The 26570-nt window shown below is 40.5% G+C and overlaps 1 protein-coding gene across 2 annotated transcripts in view; it reads left to right on the forward strand.

Moving 5' to 3' along the window:
• Positions 1-1078: 1078 nt before the first annotated feature.
• XRCC2 (X-ray repair cross complementing 2) overlaps positions 1079-26570 on the forward strand; it is a 59303-nt gene continuing 33811 nt past the window's right edge. The window contains exon 1 of one of the 2 annotated variants that reach the window (XM_049863361.1): positions 1079-1122. In XM_049863361.1, the coding sequence (XP_049719318.1) occupies positions 1093-1122 (30 nt within the window). In that variant the 5' untranslated portion in view covers positions 1079-1092. Of the gene's footprint in view, positions 1123-1151; positions 1353-26570 lie in introns of those variants that run through there. The other variant, XM_049863360.1, reaches the window with a different exon arrangement.

The raw sequence follows: 26570 nt of genomic DNA on the forward strand, positions 1-26570 counted from the left end.
TGCTACAACTGTTTTTTAATTATCTTCTGCAAAATTTTACTTCCATGTGATAGTAATAACATTGTTCAATAATTTCCACATTCCATTTGATCACCTTTCTTTAGAATGGGCACTAATGTGGAGCTCTTCCAGTTGGCCACCTGGCATAGACAAGTGAGCACTTTCCGCGTTGCATCTGTTTGCTGAAACATCTCAATTGATAATCTGTCAATTCCTGGAAGCTTGCTTTCCACCAATGCCTTCAGCACAGCCTGGACTTCCTTCAGTACTATCGGTTCTTGATCATATGCTACCTCCTGAAATGGCTGAAAGTCAAGCAAATCTTTTCAGTACAGTGACTGCGTATTCCTTCCATCTTTTGATGCTTCCTGCGTCGTTCTTTAATGAATGGACACTCAAGAGCCAATAGTAATAGAATTCTTCTACACCTAGGGAGCTTAGAAAATCTGGTAGCTTGGTGTATTTTTAAAATTCTTTTAAACTTTGTTTTTTTTTCTTTTTTCAGAATTAACTATTAATCATCAGCACAGCCAGCCACAGGCTTCCGACAGTAGAATGGACAAAAAATTGTAATAAAATACTCTTTTACTTCTTAAAAATTGTGGTACAGGTATAACATTAAATTTGTCACTTTAAGCATTTTTAAGTGTACAGTTTAGTATTAATCATATTCACATTGTTGTGCAACCGTCACCAGTATTTCCAAAACTTTTCCATCCCAAACAGGCCTGTAGTTTTGAAAGCAAAAATATATATATATATATATGCTTTTAGTTTTATCAGATACAAACTAATTGCAGTTTATGACAAAAAAGAAAATAAAATTACTAGCTGTTTTCTGCTTGCAATTGAAAAGAACGAACAAGGATACCTGAAATCCCATAACCAGCCAGAGCTGGCATGACTGGCTACTCCAGCCAACCTGCACAAAACGGGGCAACAGCCCACGCACCCTACTGCGCATGTCCTCCTTCTCGGGCCCAGCGTGGGTGTCGTGCGCACACTCGTTCCCCAGCGCCCTGGGCCGAGGGTGTGTGTTGTGCGCATGCTTGCTCTCTGGAGCGCCTCGGCCCGACGGTGGGTGTCCTGCGCATGCTTATTCTTGAGCCTCCCTGGACGAGGGTGAGTGTCGTTAGCTCACTCTGCTGGGCGCCCGGGACCTGAGGGCACGTGTCTTGCGCATGCTCGTTCCTGGAGCGCACGGCATCCGAGCCCTGTTGTGCGCATGCTCGCTGTACGTCCGGCCTCACTGGCTGTGGGGCCGTGAAGTCAATAAATGGCGCTGGTGGCGGGAAAGTTAAGCCTTCGGGGGGATGTGTAGTGACTTTCACAGGGCTGAGTCTGGAACGGAGGTGAGAGCCGCTGGGGGAAAGGGAGAAGGAACACTCGCGGCCGGGAGCGTGGAGTGTGGGAGATGAAGACGAGGTCTGCCGGAGGGGCCCGGGGAAGCCGGTCGGCCCGAGGGGCCGGGGGCGACTGCAGCCCCGGTCTGCCCCGCCGCGGGTTAGCCGCTCGGCAGCTGGGGGCGGCCGCAGGGTGCTTCCGGCGCTGCGAGCGGGGCGCGGCGTCTTGGCAACGACGCCCCTGCTTTCCGCGGCTTCCCTCAGGCTCGCCTTGGTGCAGCGGGGCGCCCCCGGGGAGCGGGAACCCTGGTGTTCCTGCACTGCGCATGCTCGGAGAGGGCTGGGAGGCGGTCGTTCCTGATGGAGCCCCGTCAGCGTTGTCCGAGGACGGATCCTGCCCGGGGAAACCCTGGTGGCCTGGTGGTGAAGTGCTGTGGCTGCCAACCAAAGGGTCGGCAGTTCGAATCCGCCAGGCGCTCCTTGGAAACTATGGGGCAGTTCTACTCTGCCCTGTAGGGTCGCTGTGAGTCGGAATGGACTCCACGGCACTGGGTGCTGGGATCCTGCACAGATCGGTGCAATGATTACGGCCCAAAACCTGTCATAGGTTAACTACAGTCAAAATGGAAAGATACCCAAGATAGGGTAGGAAAAGAGGGATCGCCCTCGGTTGGAGCTTTTACAGAAGGTTTTCTAGAACAGGTGGTATTTGAGTAGATTGCTTCACTTCTTCCTCTAGTCTGCACATCTCTGCTTATGACATAAAGCCTTTGCTATCCCACATTTACATTTCTAGCCCAAATATCTCCAGAGCCATAACAAGCCATGTGTCCTGTGAGAATTTATTCAGGAACTGAACCAGCAAGCATCTAGCATTTACTATCGGTCAACCATTGGTGGTAGGAATGAGGAACAGGCACAACTTCTGCCATAAAATATATGGAGTGAAAGCATGCTACTCAGTAGAGGGACAGTCACCGCGGATGGCTAACTGTAGGAGATAACTGAAGTTTTCAGGACCATTTGAAGTTGGTTTGGCAAAGAAAGAATGACACTCAAAGCAAAAATAGTAGGTAGGTGGATTCTGAGTTAAACAGAGAGGATGGCTTACTTAGGAGGATCACAAGTAATTATGTATAGTTGAAACAAAGTGGGTAAAGAACAGGGCTGGGAAGTAAGCCTTAGTAATAGGTAGAGGTGGCTCATGAAGGATCTTTTATACAGGTGGAAGGGCACCAGGAAGAAAGGCAGCTGTGTCCCAGATAAATGAATGTGTTTCTGATTGTTTAGATTAAACTCTGGATACTTTTCTCTGAGGAAGCCTAGTTATACCTGGTGGGTTGATTTGTATGCTCATTCATTTTAGCAGTTTTTTTTTTTTTTTTTTGAGAACTTCTACCATGTATCTGAAAGTTTGTCTTACTGTGGTGGCTTGCATGTTACTGTGATGCTCTGGTATTACAAATACCAGCAGGGTCACTCATGATGGACAGGTTTCACTGGAGCTTCCAGACTAAGACTGGAAAGATTATTGTGAATATTAAAGGAAGGTGCTTATGAAATGCCTGCCATGGTGTCTGGCATAAAAGCACTCAATAAATGTTAGTTTAGTAGTTAAAAAGACAGACTAGAAAGAAAGGCCTGGTGATGTACTTCCAAAAATTAACCGGTGAAAACCTTATGGATCACAACAGAATATTGTCCAATATAGTGCCTGGAAGGTAAGCCCCTAGGTAGGAAGGCAGTCAAAATACACAGTGGCCACAACATGGACTGGAGCATATGAACAATCCTGAAGATGGCACAGGACCGGGCAACATGTTCTGTTGTACACGGGGCTGCCATGAGTAGGAACTGACTTGACAGCAGCTAGCAACTTTGATCCCTTCTTATTTTTCTGGGCCTAATGCTAGATTTTTAGAAGCAGTACTGATTTGTGGTAAGAACACACTGCAAAGAGTGTGCTTTCAAATACCAGCTTTTCTGTTCTTTTAGCTGTCTGACCTTGAGAAAGGCACTTATCCTCTTGTATTTCATTAGATACTGATTGAGTGCTTATTGTGTATCTGGCACTGTGCAGTGTGCTGTGGGTACAATAGTGGGAAAAAGTGTAGCCTAGTGGATGAGACAGTCAATCAAATCACAGAAATAAATGTAAAATTTTAAATAATGTAAAATTTCAACTATGATAAGTGTCATGTTGTAGGAGAGGATATTGACCTAGTCAGGGGAAGATTCCCTGAGGAAGTGACATTGGAATTGGGATCTGAAGAACAGGCAGTAACTTGGCACACTTAGAAGAGAAGACTCCAAGCACAACATTTTATAAGGATGTGGAAAGACCAGTGGTTTGAGGGAGTGCATGTTACTGGAGTGGACAGGTTTGGGGGAAGCTGGTGTGAGATAAGGCTAGAGAGGTGGCATGGGTTCAAATCTTAACCAAAACCAAACCTGTTGCCATCAAGTTGATTCTGATTCATGGTGGCCCCATGTGTTACAGAATACAACTGCTCTATAGGGTTTTCTTGAACCAGATTATCAGGCCTTTCTTCCATGGTGGGTTCAAATGCCAACCCTTAGGTTAGTAGTCAAGTGCAAACCATTTGTGCCACCCCAGGACCTTGTTCAAATTTCACAGGATCTTATATTAAGGAGTTTTGTCTTTAATAAAATGCGAAGTCATGTAAAGATTTTAAACATGAAAAGATTTGCATTTTTAAAAGATCACTGTGACTCTAGTGTATTTAAGTGAATTTGAGAGGGCTCAGAATGGAGGCCAAAGGTTTTTGCTTTTAGTCAGGTAAAAAGTTATGGTATTTTGGACTAAAGTAACAGTAATAGAAGAAATGTATAGACTCAAAAAATACTTAAGACGAGATCGATAGCTTGGATGTGGGAGATGAGAGACAGAATAGTGTCTGAGATAATACTGTGGTTTCTGGCTTGTTGGTTGATAGTGTCATCAAGTTATGGAACACTGTAATAGGAACAGGTGAGTTTTCTTAGAAGGGGTTGATTTTGAATATGTTAAGTTTAAAGTGTCTTTGAGATATTCACCCTAGAGGAGGTGCCAAGCGAGCAGTTAGATATTAAAAATGAATGAGTCAACTGGAAGGGTTATTGAAGGCTTAATTGTCGAGAGACCACTGGGAAGAGATTTAGAGTGAGTAGGAGAGAATTGGGGCAGAGTTTTAAGGACCCTTTCTAAACTTCATGTTCATCGTTTGAGCATGATTATTATGAGGATTAAATTAAGATGCTTGTGAAGTACCTACCACAGCGCCTGGTATAAAAGCACTCAATAAATATTAGTTATTGTTATTAGTGTCTTGGCTATTAAAGTGAATATAACATGGATCCTTCCCTACTCTTGAGAGGTGTTCAGTATAATTATGAAGATGTGAGTGTGTTTAATAGACTTTGTTTTTCAGGGCAGTTTTAGGTTTACAGAGAAATTGTGAAGACAGTACAGAGTTTCCATATCCCCCTCTCCCCCACACACTTTCTCCTATTATTAACATTTTGCATTCATGTGGTACCTTTGTTACAATTGATGAGCCAGTATTGATACGTTATTATAAACTAAAGTCCATAGTTTACACTGAGGACATTGGTGGCTTAGTGGTGGAATTCTTGCCTTCCACGCAGGAGCCACCTTGATTCCATTGGACTGGGTTCCATTGGTTTGATTCCTGGCCAGTGCACTGCAAGCTCAGCCACCACCTGCCCGTCATTAGTGGCTCACAGTCTACTATGATGCTGAACAGGTTTCAGCAGTGCTTCCAGACTAAGACTAGTAAGAAAAGCCTGGCAATCTAACAAAAACCAGCCAGAGAAAACCCTGTGGATCACAATAGTCCTGTCTGCAACTGATGGTGGGGATGGCGTGAGACCGGTCAGCATTTTGTTCCAATGTGCCTGGGGTTGCCAGAAGTCAGAGGCCGACTCGATGGCAGTTAATAACATAGTTTACATTAGAGCTCACACTCTTTGTGTTACAGTTTTATGACTTTTGACAAATGCATGATGTCATATGTCCACCATTACAGCATCATACAGAATAGTTCCACTGCCCTAGAAATGCCTCGTGCTGCACTTAGTCATCCCTCCCTCTCTCCCCTTGAGCCCCTGGCAACCACTGATCTTTTTACTGTCTCTGTAGTTTTGCCTTTTCCGGAATGTCATAGAGTTGGAATCAAGAGACAGGTGTGCTTTTTAAAAAACTATACTAACGTACGAAGTTTTACACGTTTACAGAGGAAGAAGCTCCTGTTCTGAGTTGAAATCTTTGTAGAAGACTTGACGTTTTAGCAAAAACTCAAAGGGTAGATGAATAGAACTAGATAAATGACTACTGGTGTTGAGAAAAGCTTTCAGGCCAAAGAAAGTAAATATGCACAAAGCACAGAGTCAGAACATGATTTAATAAATGCACAGGAGATAACTCTCTAATTACCTAATTACAAAATTGAGGAAAAAAGTAAAGCGTGTCAGTCAGCCTGTTTATTAAGGATTTTCTTACAGAATACTGTTAATAGTTTTCTTTCTTTGGACAAAGAGAAGCAGGAGTCTTACTAGATTTATGGTTCAGATAGTGTGTTCTGGCTTAAAACATGCAGTTGATTAGATATACTTTAAACTGACTGGCATAATGTGACCAGAGAAGTTTTTGTTTCTCCTTTGCTAAACGCATCACCTTAAGTAAGGTGAAATGATGTGTCAGTAGATCCCTTGAGCAGTTCTGAGGGAGATACTAATCAAAGAGAGGTAAGCCTTGTCTCTCATGAAATAACCTTTGAAAAGTTGGTCTAATCAGGAGCTGCTCTGCCAACTTTTTCTGTGAAAGGCCAAAGAGTAAATATTTAGGCTTTGCAGAACATGCAGTCTCTCATCACTGCTCACCTCTGCTGTTAGGTCATGATAGGAAAATAGATAGGTTAACAAATGAGCATGGCTGTGTTCCAATAAAGTTAAATTTTTAGACTTTTGGATTTGGCCTGTGGGTTGAAGTTTGTGGATCCCTGCTCTTAGAGTAGAGCAACAGCTTTGGATAAGAGCTGCTATGGTTAAAACCTTAATTATTTAAACGATAATTTGAAACCCAGGTTAATTCAGATGACTTTTTTTTGTTGTTATTGTGCTTTAAGTGAAAGTTTACAAAACAAGACAGTCTCTCATACAAAAATTTATGTATACCTTACTATATACTCCTAATTGCTCTCCCCGTAATGAGACAGCATACTCCTTCCCTCCACTCTCTCTTTTCCTGTCCATTCGACCAGCTTCTGACCCCCTATGCCCTCTCATCTCACCTCCCGACAGGAGCTGCCAAAATATTCTCATGTGTCTACTTGATCCAAGAAGCTCATTCTTCACCGGTATCATTTTCTATCCCATTGTCCAGTCCAATCCCTGTCTGAGGAGTTGGCTTTGGGAATGGTTCCTGTCTTAGGCTAACAGAAGGTCTGGGGACCATGATTTCTGGGGTCCTTCTAGTCTCAGTCAGACCATTAAGTCTGCTCTTTTTACAAGAATTTGGGGGTCTGCATCCCACTGCTCTCCTGCTCCCTCAGGGGTTCTCCGTTGTGTTCCCTGTCAGGACAGTCATCGGTTGTAGCTGGGCACCATCTAGTTTTTCTGGTCTCAGGCTGATGTAGTCTCTGGTTTATGTGGCCCTTTCTGTCTCTTGGGCTCATAATTAATGTTCTGTCTTTGGTGTTCGGGAAACCCTGGTGGCGTAGTGGTTAAGTGCTACGGCTGCTAACCTAAAGGTCAGCAGTTCAAATCCGCCAGGTGCTCCTTGGAAACTCTATGGGGCAGTTCTACTCTGTCCTGTAGGGTCGCTATGAGTCAATCGACTTGACGGCAGTGGGTTTGGTTTTTGGTTTTTGCTTTGGTGTTCTTCGTCTCCTTTGGTCCAGGAGGTTGAGACCAATGGATGCATCTTAGATGGCCACTTGCTAGCATTTAACACCCCAGACGCCACTCTCCAAAGTGGGATGCAGATGTTTTCTTAATAGATTTTATTATGCCAATTGACTTTGATGTTCCCCGAAACCATGGTCCCCAAACCCCTGCCCCTGTTACGCTGGCCTTGAAGTGTTCAGTTTATTCAGGAAACTTTTTTGTTTTTGGTTTAGTCCAGTTGTCCTGATCTCTCCTGTACTGTGTGTTGTCTTTCCCTTCACCTAAAATAGTTCTTATCTACTATCTAATTAGTGAATACCCCTCTCCCTCCCTCCCTGCTCTCGTAACCATCAAAGAATATTTCCTTCTCTGTTTAAACTATTTCTCGAGTTCTTATAATAGTGGTCTTATACAATATTTGTCCTTTTGCAACTTACTAATTCCACTCAGCGTAATGCCGTCCAGATTCCTCCATGTTATGAAATGTTTAACAGATTCATCACTGTTCTTTATCAATGCGTAGTATTCATTGTGTGAATATATCATAATTTATTTATCCATTCATCCTTTGATCGGCACCTTGGTTGCTTCCATCTTTTTGCTGTAGTAAACGGTGCTGCAGTGAACATGGGTGTGCATATATCTGTTTGTGTAAAGGCTCTTATTTCTCTAGGATACATTCCAAGGAGTGGGATTGCTGGATCGTGTAGTAGTTCTATTTCTAGCTTTTTAAGGAAGCTCCAAATCGATTTCCAAAGTGGTTGTACCATTTTACACTCCCACCAGCAGTGTATAAGTGTTCCAGTCTCTCTACAACCTCTCCAACATTTATTATTTTGTGTTTTTTGGATTAATGCCAGCCTTGTTGGAGTGAGATGGAGTCTCCTTGTAGTTTTGATCTGCATTTCTCTAATGGCTAATGATCATGAGCATTTCCACATCTATCTGTTAGCTACCTGAATGTTTTCTTTAGCGAAGTGCCTATTCATATCTTTTGCCCATTTTTTAATTGCATTACTTCTCTTTTTACAGTTGAGTTTTTGCAGTATCATGTAGATTTTAGAGATTAGGTGCTGATCGGAAATGTCATAGCTAAAAACTTTCGTCTAGTCTGTAGGTGATCTTTTTTACTCTTTTGGTGAAGTTTTTGGATGAGCATAGGTGTTTGATTCTTAGGAGCTCCCAGTTATCTAGTTTCTCTTCTGCATTTTTAGTTATGTTTTTCTAGGGCTCGTAATGTTGTCCCTATTTTTTCTAACATGATCTTTATTGTTTTAGATTTTATATTTAGGACTTTGATCCATTTTGAGTTAGTTTTTGTGCATGGTGTGAGGTATGGGTCTTGTTTAATTTTTTTGCAGATGGATATCCAGTTATGCCAGCACCATTTGTTAAAAGAGTGTCTTTTCCCCCATTTAACTGTTTTGGGGCCTTTGTCAAATATCAGCTGCTCATGTGTGGGTGGATTTATTTCTGGATTCTCAGTTCTGTTCCATTGGTCTATGTATCTGTTGTTGTACCAGTACCAGGCTGTTTTAACTACTGTGGTAGTATAATAGATTGTAAAATCAGGTAGAGTGAGGACTCTCACTTTGTTCTTTTCAATAATGCTTTACTTATCTGGGGCCTCTTTCCTTTCCATTTGAAGTTGTTGATTTGTTTCTCCATCTCATTAAAAAATGCTGTTGGAATTTGGATCAAAATTGCATTGTATATATAGATTGCTTTTGGTAGAATAGACATTTTTACAGTGTTAAGTCCATGAGCAAGGTATGTTTTTCTACTTACGTAGGTCTCTTTTGGTTTCTTGCAGTAGTGTTTGTAGTTTTCCTTATATCTCTGGTAAGATTTATTCCTAAGTATTTCGTCTTCTTGGGGGCTACTGTAAATGGTATTGATTTGGTGATTTCCTCCTCGATATTCTTTTTGTTGGTGTAGAGGAATCCAACTGATTTTTGTATGTTTATCTTGTATCCTGATAATCTGCTGAACTCTTCTATTAGTTTCAGTAGTTTTCTGGAGGATTCCTTAGGGTTTTCTGTGTATAAGATCATGTCATCTGCAAATAGAGATACTTTGACTTCTTCCTTGCCAATCTGGATGCCCTTTATTTCTTTATCTAGACTAATTGCTCTGGCTAGGACTTCCAGCACAATGTTGAATAAGAGTGGTGATAAAGGGCATCCTTGTCTGGTTCCCCTTCTCAAGGGGAATGCTTTCAGGCTCTCTCCATTAAGGATGATGTTGGCTGTTGGCTTTGTATAAATGCACTTTGTTATGTTGAGAAATTTTCCTTCTATTCCTATTTCACTGAGAGTTTTTATCATGAATGAGTGTTGAACTTTGTCAAATGCCTTTTCTGCATCAATTGATAAAACTGTGATTTTTGTCTTTGTTTAATTTATATGATGGATTACGTTAATTGTTTTTCTAATGTTGAACCATGCCTACATCCCTGGTATGAATCCCACTTGGTAATGGTGAATTATTTTTTTTGATTTGTTGTTGAATTCTATTGGCTAGAATTTTGAGGATTTTTGCATATAAGTTCATGAGGGATATAAGTCTGTAATTTCCTTTTTTGTGGTGTTTTTACGTGGTTTTGGTATCAGGGATATGCTAGCTTCATAGAATGAATTTGGGAGTATTCCATCCTTTTCTATGCTCTGAAATACCTTTAGTAGTAGCGGTGTTAACTCTTCTCTGAAAGTTTGGTGGAGCTCTGCAGTGAAGCCCTCGGGCCGGGGCTTTTTTTTGTTGGGAGTTTTTGATTACCTTTTCAATCTCTTTTTTCATTATAGGTCTATTTAGTTGTTCTACCTCTGTTTGTGTTAGTTTAGGTAGGTAGTGTGTTTCTAGGAATTCATCCATTTGTTCTAAGTTTTCAAATTTGTTAGAGTACAATTTTGCATAGTAATCTGATATGATTCTTTTCATTTCAGTTGGGTCTGTTGTAATATCGCCCATCTCATTTCTTATTCGGGATATTTGCTTCCTCTCCTGTTTTTCTTTTGTCAGTTTATCCAATGGTTTATCAATTTTGTTAATTTTTTTCAAAGAACAGCTTTTGGTCTTGTTAATATTTTGAATTGTTTTTCTGTTTTGTATTTCATTTTGTTCTGCTCTAATTTTTATTATCTGCTTTCTTCTGGTGCCTGAGGGTTTATTTTGTTGTTCTCTTTCTGTTTGTTCAAATTGTAGGGATAATTCTTTGATTTTGGCCCATTCTTTTTGGATGTGTGCATTTTTTGGTATACATTGACCTCTGAGCACTGCTTTCGCTGTGTCCTAAAGGTTCTGATAGGAAGTGTTTTCATTCTCATTGGATTCTATGAATTTGTGTATTCCATCCTTAATGTCTTCCATAATGCAGTCTTTTCTGAGCAGGGTATTGTTCAGTTTCCAGGTGTTTGATTTCTTTTCCCTGCTTTTCCTGTTATTGATTTCTATTTTAATGGCCTTATGGTCAGAGAAGATGCTTTGTAATATTTCAGTGTTTTGAATTCTGCCAAGGCTTCCTTTGTGACCTAATATGTGGTCTATTCTAGAGAATGTTCCATGTGCACTAGAAAAGAAAGTATACTTGACTGCTGTTGGGTGGAGTGTTCTGTATATGTCTATAAGGTCAAGCTGGTTGATTGTGGCATTTAGATCTTCTGAGTCTTTATTGAGCTTCTTTCTGGATGTCCCGTCCTTCACTGAAAGTGGTGTGTTGAAGTCTCCTACTGTAATTGTGGAGCTGTCTATCTCACTTTTCAATGCTCTTAGAGTTTGTTTTTTGTACCCTGCAGTCCTGTCATTGGGTGCATAAATATTTATTATGGTTATATCCTCCTGGTGTGTTGTCCGTTTAATGATTATATTAATGTCCTTTCTTATCCTTTGTGGTGGATTTAACCTTAAGGTCTATTTTGTCAGAAATTAATATTGCAACTCCTGCTCTTTTTCGATTGTTGTTTGCTTGATATATTTTTTTCCATCCTTTGAGTTTTAGTGTCTCTAAATCTAAGGTATGTCACTTGTAGGCAGCATATAGACGGATCATGTTTTTTTATCCATCCTACCACTCTCTGTCTCTTTATTAGTGTATTTAGTCTCCTTACATTTAGCGTAATTATGGATAGGGATGAATTTAGTGCTGTCACTTTGATGTCTGTTTTTGTGTTTGTTCACAGTTTCCTTTTTTCCACTTAATTTTTTGTGCTGAGTAGTTTGTATGTTTTCTTTTTCTCTTATTTGTTGTTTTTTATTTTGTTTCTGCTGAGTCCATTTTTTTCTTGTATTTTATTTTAATGTGAAGGATAGTTTGTCACCTTTGTGGTTACCTTAATATTTACTCCTGTTTTTCTAAATTTAAACCTAACTTTTATTTATTTGTATCACCTTGTCTTCCTCTCCATATGGAAGAGCTATGACTACATTTTAGTCCCTGTTTATTGTTTCAGTGTTGTCTTTTATTATGTAACGTCGCTGTTTTCCCTGTTTTGAGCGTTTTTTAATCTTGATTTAGTTTTGTGATTTCCCTGTCTGGCTTGGCCTGTGATTGCTCTTTCCATTGTCTAGTCTTGGTTTGATACCTGACATTATTGATTTTCTAATCAATGAACTCCCTTTAGCATTCTTGTAGTTTTGGTTTGGTTTTTATGAAATCCCTAAACTTCTGTTTATCTGAAAATGTCCTAATTTCACCTTCATATTTGACAGTTTTGCTATGTATATGACTCTTGGCTGGCAATTCGTTTCCTTCGATACTTTACATAAGTCATTCCATTGCCTTCTTTCCTGCATGGTTTCTGCCAAGTCGTCGGAGCTTATTCGTATTGACTGTCCTTTGTAGGTGACTTTTTGTTTATCCCTAGTTGCTTTTAAAATTCTCTCTTTATCTTTGGTTTTGGCAAGTTTGGTTATAGTATGTCTTGGTGACTTTCTTTTAAAATCTGCCATATGTGCCATTTGATCAGCGTCTTGTGTAGATATCTTCTCATCTTTCACGATATCAGGGAAGTTTTCTGCCAGCAAATCTTCAACAATTCTCCCCGTATTTTCTGTTATCCCTCCCTGTTCTCGTACTCCAATCACTTGTAGGTTATTTCTCTTGATAGAGTCCCACATGATTCTTAAGTTTTCTTCATTTTTTAAAAAGTCTTTTATCTGATTTTTCTCTAAATATATTGGTGCCAAGTGCTTTATCTTCAAGTTCACTAGTTCTGCGTTCCACTTGCTCAGTTCTGCTCCTCTGACTTTCTGTTGAGTTGTCTAATTCTGTAATTTTATTGTTAATATTATGAATTTCTGATTGCTGTCTGCCTGTGGATTCTTCCAGCTTATTAAATTTTTGATTATGTTCCTGAATAACCTTTTCAATTTCTTCAGCTGCTTTATCTGTGTGTTCCTTGGCTTGTTCTGCATATTGCCTGATTTCCTTCCTGATGTCTTGAAGGGTTCTATATATTAATGTTTTGTATTCTGCATCTGGTAATTCCAGGAAGGCACGTTCATCTAGAAGATCCTTTGATTCTTTGTTTTGAGAGGTTGTTGAAGCGATCGTGGTCTGTCTTTTTATGTGATTTGATATTGCCTGTTGTCTCCGAGCCATGTATAAGTTCTTGTATTCATTTATTTTGTTTGCTTACTGTATCCTAGCTTCTTGGTTTGTTTTGTTTTGATATGCTGAAATGGGTTGCTTGAGTGAGCTAGCTTGATTATTTTCACCTTTGAAGCTCTGATGTCCTATCACCAAATGGCTAGAGCTGTTATCAGGTATATCAGTCTAGGAGTCCATTCACTTTTCTTATATGAATTCAGCTCAGGTGTCCAGGTAGCTGATCATCAAGTGTGTGGTACAGGCTCTGTCCTACAGTCTTAGAGGGGCAGAGGTGATTGGTGTAGGTACCGGTATCTGCTTGCAGCAGGGGATCAAGCTCTGAACAAGGCAAGAGGCTGAGAATCATCCCCCAGGTGTCTCTGAGGAAAGCACATCCTAGTTCCCTAGAGCATACAGGTGGGTGGGTTCTGCAGATGGACCATGGGCACCCAAAATTTTGGTTTGTAGGGACTGGGAGGTACCAGTTATCCTTGGACCCCTGTTGCAGGTGGCTGGGTGACCTGAATGGAGCCACCAGTCCTTAGGCCCCTGATGTGAGTAGGTGAGAACCGTGTTTAATAGGCAAAGCGGTGTCAAACATTAAACACCCAGCTCTCCACCGCACAGGTGAAACAAATGTAGTCTGCCAACAAGGGTCTATTCTCCTGAAATAGGCTCACACAGGTCCATGCAGGGGGAAAAGGTACTCAAAATCCACAGACCGTGTATGCTTGGACAGGGGCCGCTTCTGTCCTGGGCTCCCCAGGTTAGTGGAGCTGGCAAATTATCTTTTCCCCCAGTTGTGAATGTATTCCTTCTCCAAGGCTGGAGGATGACTCTAGGTGCTCAACAGGGCCTTTCTCAGGCCCAGGTAAATCAACAGCTGCTGAAGCCGGCTTGGGGGCGGTGGGGGCGGCGGCGGGGCATGCAGTAAAATATACACAAGTACTTAGCTTTGGCTGAAAGCGCTTTTCTCTGGTTCCGGAGGTGTGAGTAGGCTGTGAGGCTGGCTGCTTCTCCCGGAGTAAACTGCAGCTGAATGCTGGTACCAGCCCTCTGCAGCTGCTCTTGGGAATGGTTCCTTAGGGCTCCCGGCATGTCAGGTCCGGTAGCTTCTCTCCACTTCTGAACCGTCTCTTCCTCCCCCTGCTGCTCAGTCCGTCTTCCAACTTTGTCTTTGATGTTCAGGGCTCCTAGTGTGTCATAAATATAATTGTTTCACTTGTTTTTTTGGGTCTTTGTTGTAAGAGGGCTCGCCGCAAGCATCTGTCTATTCCTCCGTCTTGGCCCTGCCTCCTCAGGTGACTTTTGCAGTTAGAGCAGGCCTTGTTGTTTTTGTTAGTTGCCTTCAAATCTATTCAAACTCATGGCCACTCATGAGTGGTGCACATGGTAAAGCACTGGGACCACTAAACGAAACGTTGGCAGATCAGACCCATCCAGAGATGCTTTGGAAGTAAGGTCTGGTAATCTGCTTCTGAAAGGTCACAGCCTTGAAAACCCTATGGAGTACAGTTCTCTGACACACGTAGCACACAAAAAATGGGAGCTCAGCTCAGTCATGTCATGAACTAAAGGATTTAATGGCCTATCCCATAACTGCTATATCTGTGTGGAGAGCCTAGGAAGATTGCCTAGCTCATAAGTATTTAATAATTTGGAGTAGAGTAGGGTTGAGGGGGGCTGAGAAGAATAGGGATTTCATTTAAGCAGTTGGTGTCATTTCATCTGTTTTCCTTTTTGTTAACAAAACCAACTAAGCAAGCTTCTTTTCCTTTAAATGCCTTTGGGTACGATGTCCAAAAAAAAAAAAAAAAACAAACCCTTCGACAAGTCGATTCTGACTCATAGCAACGCTGTAGAGCAGACTAGAACTGCCCCATAAGGTTTCAAGGGAGTGGCTGGTGGATTTGAACTGCCGACCTTTTGGTTAGTAGCTGTAGCTATTAACCACTGTACTGCCAGGGCTCCTTGGGTACTCTATAAAAGCCACTGCTTAATTTGAACATTATTTTCTGTCTTTCTTTGCACATCAGTCTGCTTTATAGATTCGACTTGTTGGGAAAGATACCTAAAGTCACAAGCTATCCCATGAAACTGAAATAAGCTACTTTAAAAATTTAATTCATTGGAATTATAACCTTATAAAATAGCTAACCTATGCTATGTCTGGTGAATAGTAGGAGAAAGGCATATCATACAGGGTCTTCCAACTCAAAACAAAGTTTCTAGGGATGATAAGCCAGCTAGTGAGTATAAGACTTGTAATGAGCCCTTGATTTAAAGAAGACAAGCATTTGAATACATTTCACAATAGAATCATCCATTTGTACCTTGCCTTTACAAAATAGAGATGACATATTTGCCTTTATAATTGGCCCAGTGGTTAAGAGCTATGGTGAGCTACAACTGCTAAGCAAAAGGTTGGGAGCTCGAATCCATGAGCCACTCCTTGGAAACCCCATGGGGCAGTCCTACTCTGTCCTATAGGGTTGCTGTGAGTCGAAATTGACTCAACGGCAGCAGGTTTGGTTTTTTTGTTTTTTTTTGAGAGCATTATAAAAGATTTGTAATGATTTTGGCAGTATTTTGGTATCATCTACCAAATGTCTTTGTTTGTATGTAGTTAAGGAGTAATGTACTTTTGCATTTATGGAAAATTTTCTTTTTGAAAAATTTGATTTCTCAAATGTTAGTATGTCTTGAGTTTAAAAAAGCAGATGAATATAAAAACTGAAAGTATTTGTCCAGTTTTGGTTGCTATGCACAGAATATTGTAATTTTTTTTTTTTTTTAATTATGTAGCTAATCCTATTCCCCTGCTCATGTGTCAGTTTGTCATACTATGGGGGCTTGTCACTGGTATTCACATACCAGCAGGGTCAGCCATAGCAGACAGGTTTCAGCTGAGCTTACAGAGTAAGACAGACTAGGAAGAATGACCTGGCAGTCTACTTCTGAAAAAAAAAATTAGCCAGTAAAAACCTTGTGAATAGCAGTGGCATACTGCATGGTTTAAGGTCAGGAAATGTGTGGGTCAGGGTTGTATCCCTTGACTGTACTTATTCAGTCTGTATGCTGAGCAAATAACCTGAGAGGTTGGACTTTATGAAGAAGTACGTAACAGGAGGTTTGGAGGAAGACTTATTAACAACTTGCCATATGCAGGTGACACAACCTTGCTTGCTGAAAGTGAAGAGATCTTGAAGCGCTTAATAATGAAGACCAAAGACCATAGCCTTCATTAGGGATTATACCTCAACATAAAACAAAAATCCTCACAACTGGGCCAGTAAGCAACATCATGATAAGTGGAGAAAAGATCAAAGTTGTCAAGCATTTTATTTTACTTGGATCCACAGTCAATGCCCATGGAAGCAGCAGTAAAGAAATCAAATGATGCATTGGGCAACTCTGCTGCAGAAGGTCTGTTGGAAATGTTAAAAAGCAAGGTGTCATCACTTTAAGGACTAAAGCGTGTCTGACCCAAGCCAGCTTGTTTTCAATTGCCTCATATGCATATGAAAGCTAGACAATGAAGAAGGAAGTCTGAAGAAGAATCAATGTCTTTGAACTATGGCGTTGGTGAAGATTATTGAATATAACATGGGTTGCCAGGAGAACAAACAAATCCGTCTTGGAAGAAGCACAACCAGAATACTTATTAGCAGTGAGGATGGCAAGATTTCATCTCTCATACTTTGAACATGTTGTCAGGAGGGACCAGTCCCTGGTGAAGGACATCATACTCTGTAGAGCAAAGGGTCAGCAAAAAGAAGGAGACCCTCAACGAGGTAGATTGACGTAGTGGCTGCAACAATGGACTCAAGCACATCAACTATCGTGAGGATGGTCCAGGACCTGGTGGTGTTTCGTTGTGCTGTATATAGGTCACTATGAGTTGGAGCTGACTCAACAGCACCTAACAACAACAACCCCATTATTTTCGTTATTAATGTGATACATGCTCAAGGCAGAAAATTCAAGTAGTACTGAAGTGAAAAATAGAAGACTTTTTCCCCACCACCTTTATCATTTCCTAAGAATACCACTGTGAGTCGTTTTTTGTATATTCTATAGAAATTTTCTAATATCTTGATTTTGGAGGCTGAGATGGTGATGTTGGAATAAAAGTTCAGAGACCTTGGCCTAGTCTTACCTCTGCCATGAACAAGCCTTGTGATTTTGGATAAGTCATTAAACCTTGGTTTCCGCTTTTGTAAAATGAGGATATTAGACTATGATTTCGCAGTTACCTTTCAGCTCTACCTTCTAGGAGATTGGTGTTTATACTTTTTTGTATCCTTTGCCTTTAACACAATGTCCTTTGCATAGTAAACATGTGATAAATATTTATTGGTAATAATGACTGTTTTTCTTGTCTTAGAAAAGGTACAGAGTAGTTTTTTTGCTGAGGCAAATATTCAGTAAGGCAAATACTTAATATTTGTTAAATAATAATATTTTGGTTTTGTGTAATCACAGACTTTTAAAACAACTCTCATCCCCTTCTGTCTCTGTTTCCCTCCTTACCCCTTCATGCAGTCATTACAGTCCCTTCATTGTGAATACTCTCAGCTCCCTTGCCTCATTACTCCTCTAACTGCTTTCCTAACCGTGGTTAAATCCAGTTGTCTCCTTTTGCTGTGTCTCTACCCAGTCGGTTGAATATTACTAGAGAAAGATCACAACTAGAATGACTGATTTCATTTTAAATTTATAATCATCAACCTCAAATGGACACCTAGTCCAACTATATATATATATATAGTAATTGGTTCAGTTTCTCACTACAAAACATGAGTTATCAAATCTGACCTTACTCCTGAATTCCAGACACATATGTTCTGTTACCTTCTTGACATATCCACTGGACATCTAGTAGGCATCCCAAACTTGATATGCTTATCCTTGATTGAATCCGAGATCCAGGGAAAATAGAATAGAGTGTGTTAGCAATGGTGAATCTAGGTGAAGGTATACAGATGTTTACCATTCTTAGAATTTTTCTGTAGTTTTAAAGTTTTTCAAAATTAAAAAAATTTTAAAAGTTGGGAAAAAACTTAATATGCCCCCAACTGAAGTCTTTATTTGCCCCCACATTCATAACATCCACACCCCAACCTGCTTCTTCCCAGTTCTTCCCTCTCTTGCTAAGTGTCAGCTTCGCTCTACCTGTTGCTCGAGCCAGAAACCTTGGAGTTATCCTTTAATCTTTTTTCTCTCATATCTCATATCCACTAGCAATTTCTGTCTGCTATACTTTCAATATAAATATAGGGTCTCTACAAGTCAGAAGTGACTCGACAGCAACAGGTTTTTTAATATACTTCAAATATTTATCATGAGTTTGACCACTTTTCACTACTTTTCCCACAGCCATTCCTATTTCCAGCCACCATCACCTAGTTTATTACAGTAACTTTCCTAACTGTTCTCTGTGCTTCCACCCTTTCCAGTCTTAAAAACAGTTGCCGTTGAGTCGATTCTGACTCATGGCGACCTGGTCTGTTCTGCAGAGTGGTCTCCAGAGTGATCTATTTAAAAGATAAGCAGACTGCACAGCACCTAGCTTTCTAGAGGCTCTCATATCACTTGTAATAAAATTCAGAACCCATATCATTGCTACAATGATGTACGATTTGCACCCCAGCCCTTCCCATAACCTCTGATCTCACCTCCTTCCTTCTGATCTCACCTCCTTCCTTCTGATCTCCTCTATGACTCTTCCTTGCTTACTCTTCTTCAGACACACTGTCCTTCTTGCTGTTCTTTCAACGTGCTAAATAATCTTTTACACTCAACCTCAGGCTTTACACTCCCTGTTCATTCTGCCTAAATTGCTGTTCCCTCAGAAATTCACGTGACTCACTTCCTCACTTACTTCAGGTGTCCTAAAATCTCAGCTTAGAGGAGAAGCCTTTCCTGATTCCCACTGTCAGTCTTTATTCTTTAATTCTGTTTGTTCTTCCTACAAACCTGACATTTTATATTGTTTATGTATTGTCTTCCTCCCTATCTCCAACTCCTGCCGTTGTAAGTTCATAAGAATAGGAACTTCGTTGTCTGCTGGATTTATTCCTGTAGCCCCAGTGTCTAAACAGTATTTAGCCCATAGTTGGCACTCAGTAAATTCTTATTTAGTGGATAAGTCCCATGCCTTCTTCTCCCTCCCTCTTTCCCTTCTTCCTTTGCCTCATGTGTCATTGAGAAAGTAGAAGATAGGAACACCCTTATTTTCCCTCCATCAAATTTTATTTTCTGGAAGAGATTATGTAGAATTGGTGTTAATTTTTTTTTAAATGTTTGGTACAATTCTCCAATGAAACTGTCTGGTTCTGGAGATTTCTTTTTTCAGGAGATTTTAATTACAAATTCAGTTTCTTTAATGGTTATAAGACTATTGAATGGAGCAAGGGAGAATAAAGAACACCAAAGACACAAGGTAAGTATGAGCCTAAGAGACAGAATGGGCCGTATAAAACAGAGACTACATCAGCCTGAGACCAGAAGAAGTAGGTGGTTTCCAGCTACAACCAATGACTGCCCTGACAGGGAACACAAAAGAGAATCCCTGAGGGAGCAGGAGAGCAGTGGGTTGCAGACCCCAAATTCTTGGAAAAAGAGCAGACTTAATGGTCTGGCTGAGACTAGAAGGGCTCCAGTGGGCATGGTCCCCAGACATTCTGTTAGCACAAGACAGGATCCATTCCCAAAGCCAACTCTTCAGACACGGATTGGACTGGACTATGGCATAGAAAATGATACTGGTGAGGAGTGAGCTTCTTGGATCAAGTAGACACTTGAAGCTCTGTGCAGCTCTTGTCTGCGGGGGAGATGTGAAGGCTGAAGGGGACAGAGCTAGCTGAATGGACACATAAATACAGGGTGGAGAGAAGGAGTATGTTGTCTCATTAGGGGGAGAGCAATTAGGAGTATAGCAAGGTGTATATAAGGTTTTGTATGAGAGACTGACTTGATTTGTAAACTTTCACTTAAAGCACAATAAAGATAAAAAAAGACTATCGAGATCATCTGTCATCTTGGTTGAGTTTTGCTAACTTGTGGTTTTTAAAAATTGGTCCATTTCTTTTAAGTTGTTGAATTTATGAGTGTAAGGTAGTTCACAGTGCTCCCTTATTATCCTTTTAATGGCTGCAGGATCTATAGTAATAGCCCTTATTTCATTTCTGATACGGTGATTTGTGTCTTTTTATTTGTGTCAGCCTCGCTAGGGTTTTATTAATTACATTGATTTTTTCCCAAAGATACACCTTTTTTTTTTTTTTTCAATTTCATTGATTTCTGCTCTTTATTATTTCCTTCTTTCTGCTTGCTTTTGGTTTCTTTTGCTCTTTTTCTAGTTTCTTGCAGTAGGAACTTAGATTATTGTTTGGAGACCTTTCTCATTCCTATTATAAGTGTATAGTACTATAAGTTTCCCTTTCAGCACTGCTTTGGCTACATTCTGCATAATTTTATATGTTATATTTACCTTCATTTCTGTGTGTGTATGTGTTTTTTGTTTGTTTTTTAAGAGACTTTTCTTCTTGACCTGTAGATTATCTAGAAGTGTGTTTTTTGATTTCCATGTGTCTGGAGATTTTCCTTTTATCTTTTTGTTACTGATTTCTAGTTTGACTCCATTAGATCAGAGAACACACTGCGCGATTTGAGTTTTTTTTTTTAATTTGTTGAGGTTTGTTTGTGGCCCAGGATATGGCCCATGAATTTTCCATGGGTGTTTTATCCGATATCAATATACAACTCCTGCTTTTTCATCCAGTCCTTGTTGATGATGATACATGTACTGATTTTCTCTGAAGTCCCGCCTGTTAAAATAAGTATTTTTGCTCCTAAGAAAGGACAGCTTTTCCCCTTATATATGGATTCATTCATCCCATTCCTCCTCAAGGACGTCACTCCTGCCGCTGTCCCCTACAGTCAGTTTGTTCTGTCTTCTGCATCTTTAGTCTTCTTTTCTATCAACATACTTCCAACATACTCTAGGGTCTTATATTTAAAAAACAAAAACAAACAAAAGACCTCCCTGGATGTCACACCCCCTCCAGCCCTATTTCTGTACTCCTCATTCCAACAATTTTTTTTTTTTACATTACAACAAGAGTTGTTTGTACTCACTGCCTCCACTCCTTTACCTCCCATTCACTCTGTAGCCCACAGTAGTCTGACTCCTAGTGCCATCCTTCCACTAAAGGTGCTGTTGTCCGGGTTACCAGCAACCTGTATGTTGCCAGATGTAGCACTCATTTATGTGTCCTCATTATACTGTCCCTCTCACAGCTGATCCTTTATCTCCTTAAAGCAGACCTGCCTCTCTAAAACTTCGGGCCTGAACGAGCACAGCAGAGTGTGTACTTCCTACATGCAAGACGTCAGGAGAGAGGATGGGGCTGGTCTACACATGTCTGTTGCTTCCTCTTAAAATTACTGATTAGAACAATCTTTCCTGCCCTGGGGAAAACAGAGCAGAGGATGGAAAAATAGACCAGAAGTGCTTCTCCAGGGGGTTCCTCCACACGGAAGTGGGGGAGTAAGTGTTCTGCCAGCAGAGCTCAGTTCATCCTGTGCTTCACTGTCTCTCTCGCATCTTGCGTATAGCTGGTTTTTCTGTCTAAATGAAATTTTGAAGCACAGTCTGTTATAACTTCCTAATGAAATCGTAAGTATGCATTTAGTAGAATTATTAATTTATAAATTTCATAAGTTTAAAACTTAGTCTTTGAAAATCCTATTAGAAATTAATGCTGCCTAAATACTCAGGTATTTATAGTAATTTTTCCTTGGTTTTTTTTTTTAAATACTTTTTTCTTCTTACAGGATGATTGCTTTTTAAAAAAAGCTTTTAATCATAAAAGCAGAAGTTGTACTTAGAAACAATGGAATTTAACCAGCTGGTATTTGAGTAACAGTTGCCTCTTCCATATAATTTAGACAAAAGCTTTATTGAAGAGCCGGCTACTCTGTGCAGAAGGGTAACTGAATTTTCAAAGTAGCAGAGGAACCTCATTTCACATGTGAAAAAGAAATTCGTTCTCTAATTTTAGGGACTAAATGATACCCACCAAAATTTTGCATTGATCACCTACATATCGAGGCACCTTCTTCTTTCCCTTGCCTTGCTACTTATTCCAACTTCTCTTTTACTTTCCCTTTGATACTAGTTGTTGTTGTTTTGTGCCATGGAGTTGATTCCAACTCATAGCAACCCTATGGGACAGAGTGGAACTGCCCCGTAGGATTTCCAAAGAGGGCCTGGTGGATTTGAACTGCCGGCCTTTTGGCTAGCAGCCTGAGCTCTTAGCTACTTCACCACAGGGTCCTTGATACTAGTTACACACATGTTTTTTCTGAAGTAAATTTCCTTCCTGTATCAGTAGTAAAACTCTTAAGAATTGTAGTCAATTTGCAGGTGGAAATCAAAACCTGTTACAGGGCAGTCTTGGGAGTATTTGGTTTAGGATCTTTACCTCTTTCAGTAGCATTTTTTTGTTTCATTTTGATTTTTGGTTTGTTTAATTCTACTGTAGTAAAATATGTATAACACGAATTTTGCCACTGTAACCATTTTTAAGTGTACAGTTCAGTGACATTAATCTCATTCTCCACATTGTGCAAACATCGCCAGTATCTATTACCAAAAGTTTTACATCACCCCAAACAGAAAGTCAGTACCGTCAGCAGTAACTCCCATTCCCTCCTCGGCCAACCCCCGGTAACCACTAATAAACTTTGGCTTCTATGTGTTTGCCTCATTCTAGGGTATTTCGTATACGTGGGTTCATATAGTATTTGTTCTTTTGTGACTGATTGATTTCACTTACATAATATGTTCAAGGTTCATCCATGATGTGGCATGTATCAGAACTTTATTTCTCTTTATGGCTGAGCAATGTCTTATTGTATATATATCCCCCATTTGGTTTATCTGAATATCTGTTGATGGATGCTTGGGTTGTTTCCACTTTTGTGAATAATGCTGCAATGAGCATTCATGTGCAAGTACCTGTTTAAGTCCCTGCTTTCAAGTGTCTTAGATATATACCTAGAAGTAGAATTGCTATAAAAACTCAAACCCACTGCTGTTGAGTTGATTCTGACTCTTATAGAGAATAGATCGCTTTAACCACGGTGCCACCAGAGCTCCTTGGAATTGCTATACCAAAAACCAAACCCAACCCATTGCCGTTGAGTCAATTCTGACTCATAGCTACCCTATAGAACAGAGTAGAACTGCCCCATAGTTTCCAAGGAGCGCCTGGCGGATTCAAAGTGCTGACCCTTTGGTTAGCAGCCGTAGCGCTTAGCCACTACGCCACCAGGGCTTCCCGGAATTGCTATAGGTAACCTTCTATACTTAAACTGATTTGAAACCTTGCTGCTGAAGTCCGTCTGCAAACAGATTTAATCACAAAAGACAGGAGGACATGAGCCTTTTTCCGAATGAGTCTTATATACACGTTTGTCTTAGGCATGTCATTCATTTCTGGTTAATTTGATCTTTAAGTGTTCCTTTCTGCTCTGGTGTAAGCTTTTCTGTAACTAAATGATGTTTAAAAACATTGATATGATATGTATTCTACACACAGACCTTGAAGATACACTGATTGCTTCTAAAAGGAGCTTTTGTTCCTGGATATAAAGAATCCGATGACATCCCGTAGGAATACTCAGGGACTTTTGATGGTAGAAGTTTGCACAGGTTATCTGAACACGTGAAAACCTAAACAGTTTGAGGCTCCTTATTCAGTCCGTCCTTCCACCAGTTCCCTGCTCACCTTAAGTTTAACGAGCAGCCGCTAAGTTTCTGCTAAGTGTACAGCACTTTGGGATTGGTGATGGACCAAGATAGATCTCTTTTAAAAGAGTTTACGTTCAGGTGGGGGAGACAGACTGGTAATGTATTCATAAGTATAGTAATAGCATCATGGAAGGACGTGGCCTCAAAGAGTGCAAAGAATTTTCATTAGTTCAATAGTCTAGGCCTTAGGGTATTTACACACACCTTTTTTTCCTGAAGTAATTGAGAGAATAGGGTAAGGACATTCCAGGTAGAAGGAAAAAATACACAAAGGTATAGAGGTAGCTATCACTTGTTGAGTGCCTTTTGTAATGCCAGATACTGTGGAAGGTGTCCTTTTTTCATTTCTGTAAATAGCAATTACATGAGTTGATGTTAAGATGAAGGCAGAAGAAAGACTAAGGAGGGTTAAGTAATTTGCCTGAAGATACACAGCTATCATGACAGAGCATGTAGTCTGTTTCTGGAGTCCAAGTACAATTTTTTGCAATACTTTCTTCCAAAAGAGGAAGGATGGGGGTAGTTATGAGAATTAATGAATTAGCAAAATTAGGAATAGATATTGTCAGCAGGGGGGTAATCTGAAAGACAATCTGGAGACTCATATGGGGGAAATTTGTCCCAAATCTCCAACTTGAAATTTTACCCTGTACCTTCTTCGTCCATTTTATATGTCATGCTACTTACTATTATTCTGTCTTTGGAAACAAAGTTTCAGATGATAGAATGTGAGATTGGAAGACTATAAGGATGTATACCTGATCATTTCCATGTAAGGACAGATTCATGGAAAGAATCTTTTATAGGAGAACCTGAGAAGCTTTCTTGGCTCCGAGGATATGGTCATGGAAAAGGTTTTTAACAAAAGAAGCTGAGGAACCCCGTCCTTAAACTGGTATTTGTAGCATGCGTTGAACAGGCCATTGACAAGCCAAGATGGATTTAACAGGATGCGTATTCAGCACAGTACATTTGAACACATTGAGCTTAATCTTGAATGACTGGCCTTATGGCCGTCGTAGTGTGGGCATGCCCTCCATGAAACACATTACATTCCACAGCATCCTTGAAGAGTACAGAAGGAGAAGCGCAGCCCAGGTTTTGCTTCTTCGTGCAGGATATTGACAAAGTCGCTTTACCTTTCCTGCCCATAGGGAGTAAGATACCAACAGTAGTTGCCTCAGAAGGTGCTGTGACGATAAAATAAAATGTATGCATAAAATAGTACACTGAAAATCAGTGTAAGAGAGTAGTAGTAACAGTTTCTACTTTGTAATTTGGTCCTAATACAAAGTTGTTTTTGTTGTTGTTAGATGACATTGAGTCAGTGCCGACTCATAGTGACCCTATGTAAAACAGAATGAAACGCTGCCTAGTCCTGCACCATCCTAACAATTGTTGTTATGCTTGAGTCCATTGTTGCAGCCACTGTGTCTGTCTTAGTCATCTAGTGCTGCTGTAAGAGAGATACCACAGGTGGATGGCTTTAACAGAGAAATTTGTTCTCTCACAGTCTAGTAGCTTACAATTCCAAATTCAGGGCATCAGCTCAGGGGAAGGCTTTCTCTCTTTGTCAGCACTGGAGGAAGGTCCTCATCCTCAATCTCCCTTGGTTGAGGAGCTTCTCAGGTGCAGGGACCCTGGGTCCAAAGGACACACTCTGCCTCTGATGCTGATTTCTTGGTGGTACGAGGTTAACTCTCTGCTTGCTTCCCTGCACCTTTTATCTCTCGCAGGCCACATCCCAGGGAAACTCCCTTTACACTGGATCAGGGAGGTGACCTGAGTAAGGGTGATGTTACAATCCCACCCAATCCACTTAACATAAAGTTACAATCACAAAATGGAGGACGATGGCAGAATACTGGGAATCATGGCCTAACCAAGTTGATACACACATTCCTGATGGGGACATAATTCAATCCATGACAGTGTCAATCTATTTCATAGAGAGGGTCTTCGTCTTTTTTGCTTACTCTCTACCAAGCATGATGCCCTTCTCCAGGGACTGGTCCCTCCTGTTAATATGTCCAAAGCATGTGAGATAAAGTCTCACCATCATCACTTCCAAGGAGCACTCTGGCTGTATTTCTAGCAAGACATATTTGTTCTTCTGGCGTTCATGGTATTTTCAATATTCTTCACCAACACCATAATTCAAAGGCATCAAGTTTTCTTCATTCTTCCTTATTCATTGCTCAGCTTTTGCATGCATTTGAGGCGATTGAGACTATCATGGCTTGGGTCAGGCGCACCTTAGTCCTCAAAGTGACATCTTTGCTTTTTAACACTTTAAAGAGATCTTTCGCAGTGTATTTGTCCAGTGCAATACGTTGTTTGATTTCCTGACTGCCGCTTCCATGAGCTTTGATTGTGGATCCAAATAAAATGAAATCCTTGACAACGTAAGTCTTTTCTTCATTTATAATGATGTTGCTCATTGGTCCAGTTGTAATTTTGTTTTCTTTATGTTGAGGTGTAATCCATACTGAAGGCTATGGACTTTGATCTTCATGAGCAAGTGCTTCAAGTCCTCTTCACTTTTAGGAAGCAAGGTTGTATCGTCTGCGTACTGCACGTTTTTAATGAGTCTTCCTCCAGTCCTGATGCTGTGTTGTTCTTCATACAGTCCAGCTTCTCAGATAATTTGCTCAGCATACAGATTGAATAAGTATGGTGAAAGGCTGCAACCCTAACACACACCTTTTTTGATTTTAAACCAGACAGTCTCCGCTTGCTCTGCTGGAATGACTGCCTCTCAGTCTATGTACAGGTTTCTCATGAGCACAGTTAAGTGTTCTGGAATTCCCATTCTTTGCAGTGTTATCCATAACTTGTTATGATTGACACAGTCAAATGCCTTTGCATAGTCAATAAAACACAGGTAAACATCTTTCTGGTATTCTCTGCTTTC

Source organism: Elephas maximus, chromosome 20 (assembly GCF_024166365.1).
Source record: "Elephas maximus indicus isolate mEleMax1 chromosome 20, mEleMax1 primary haplotype, whole genome shotgun sequence".
Taxonomy (NCBI): Eukaryota; Metazoa; Chordata; class Mammalia; order Proboscidea; family Elephantidae; genus Elephas; species Elephas maximus.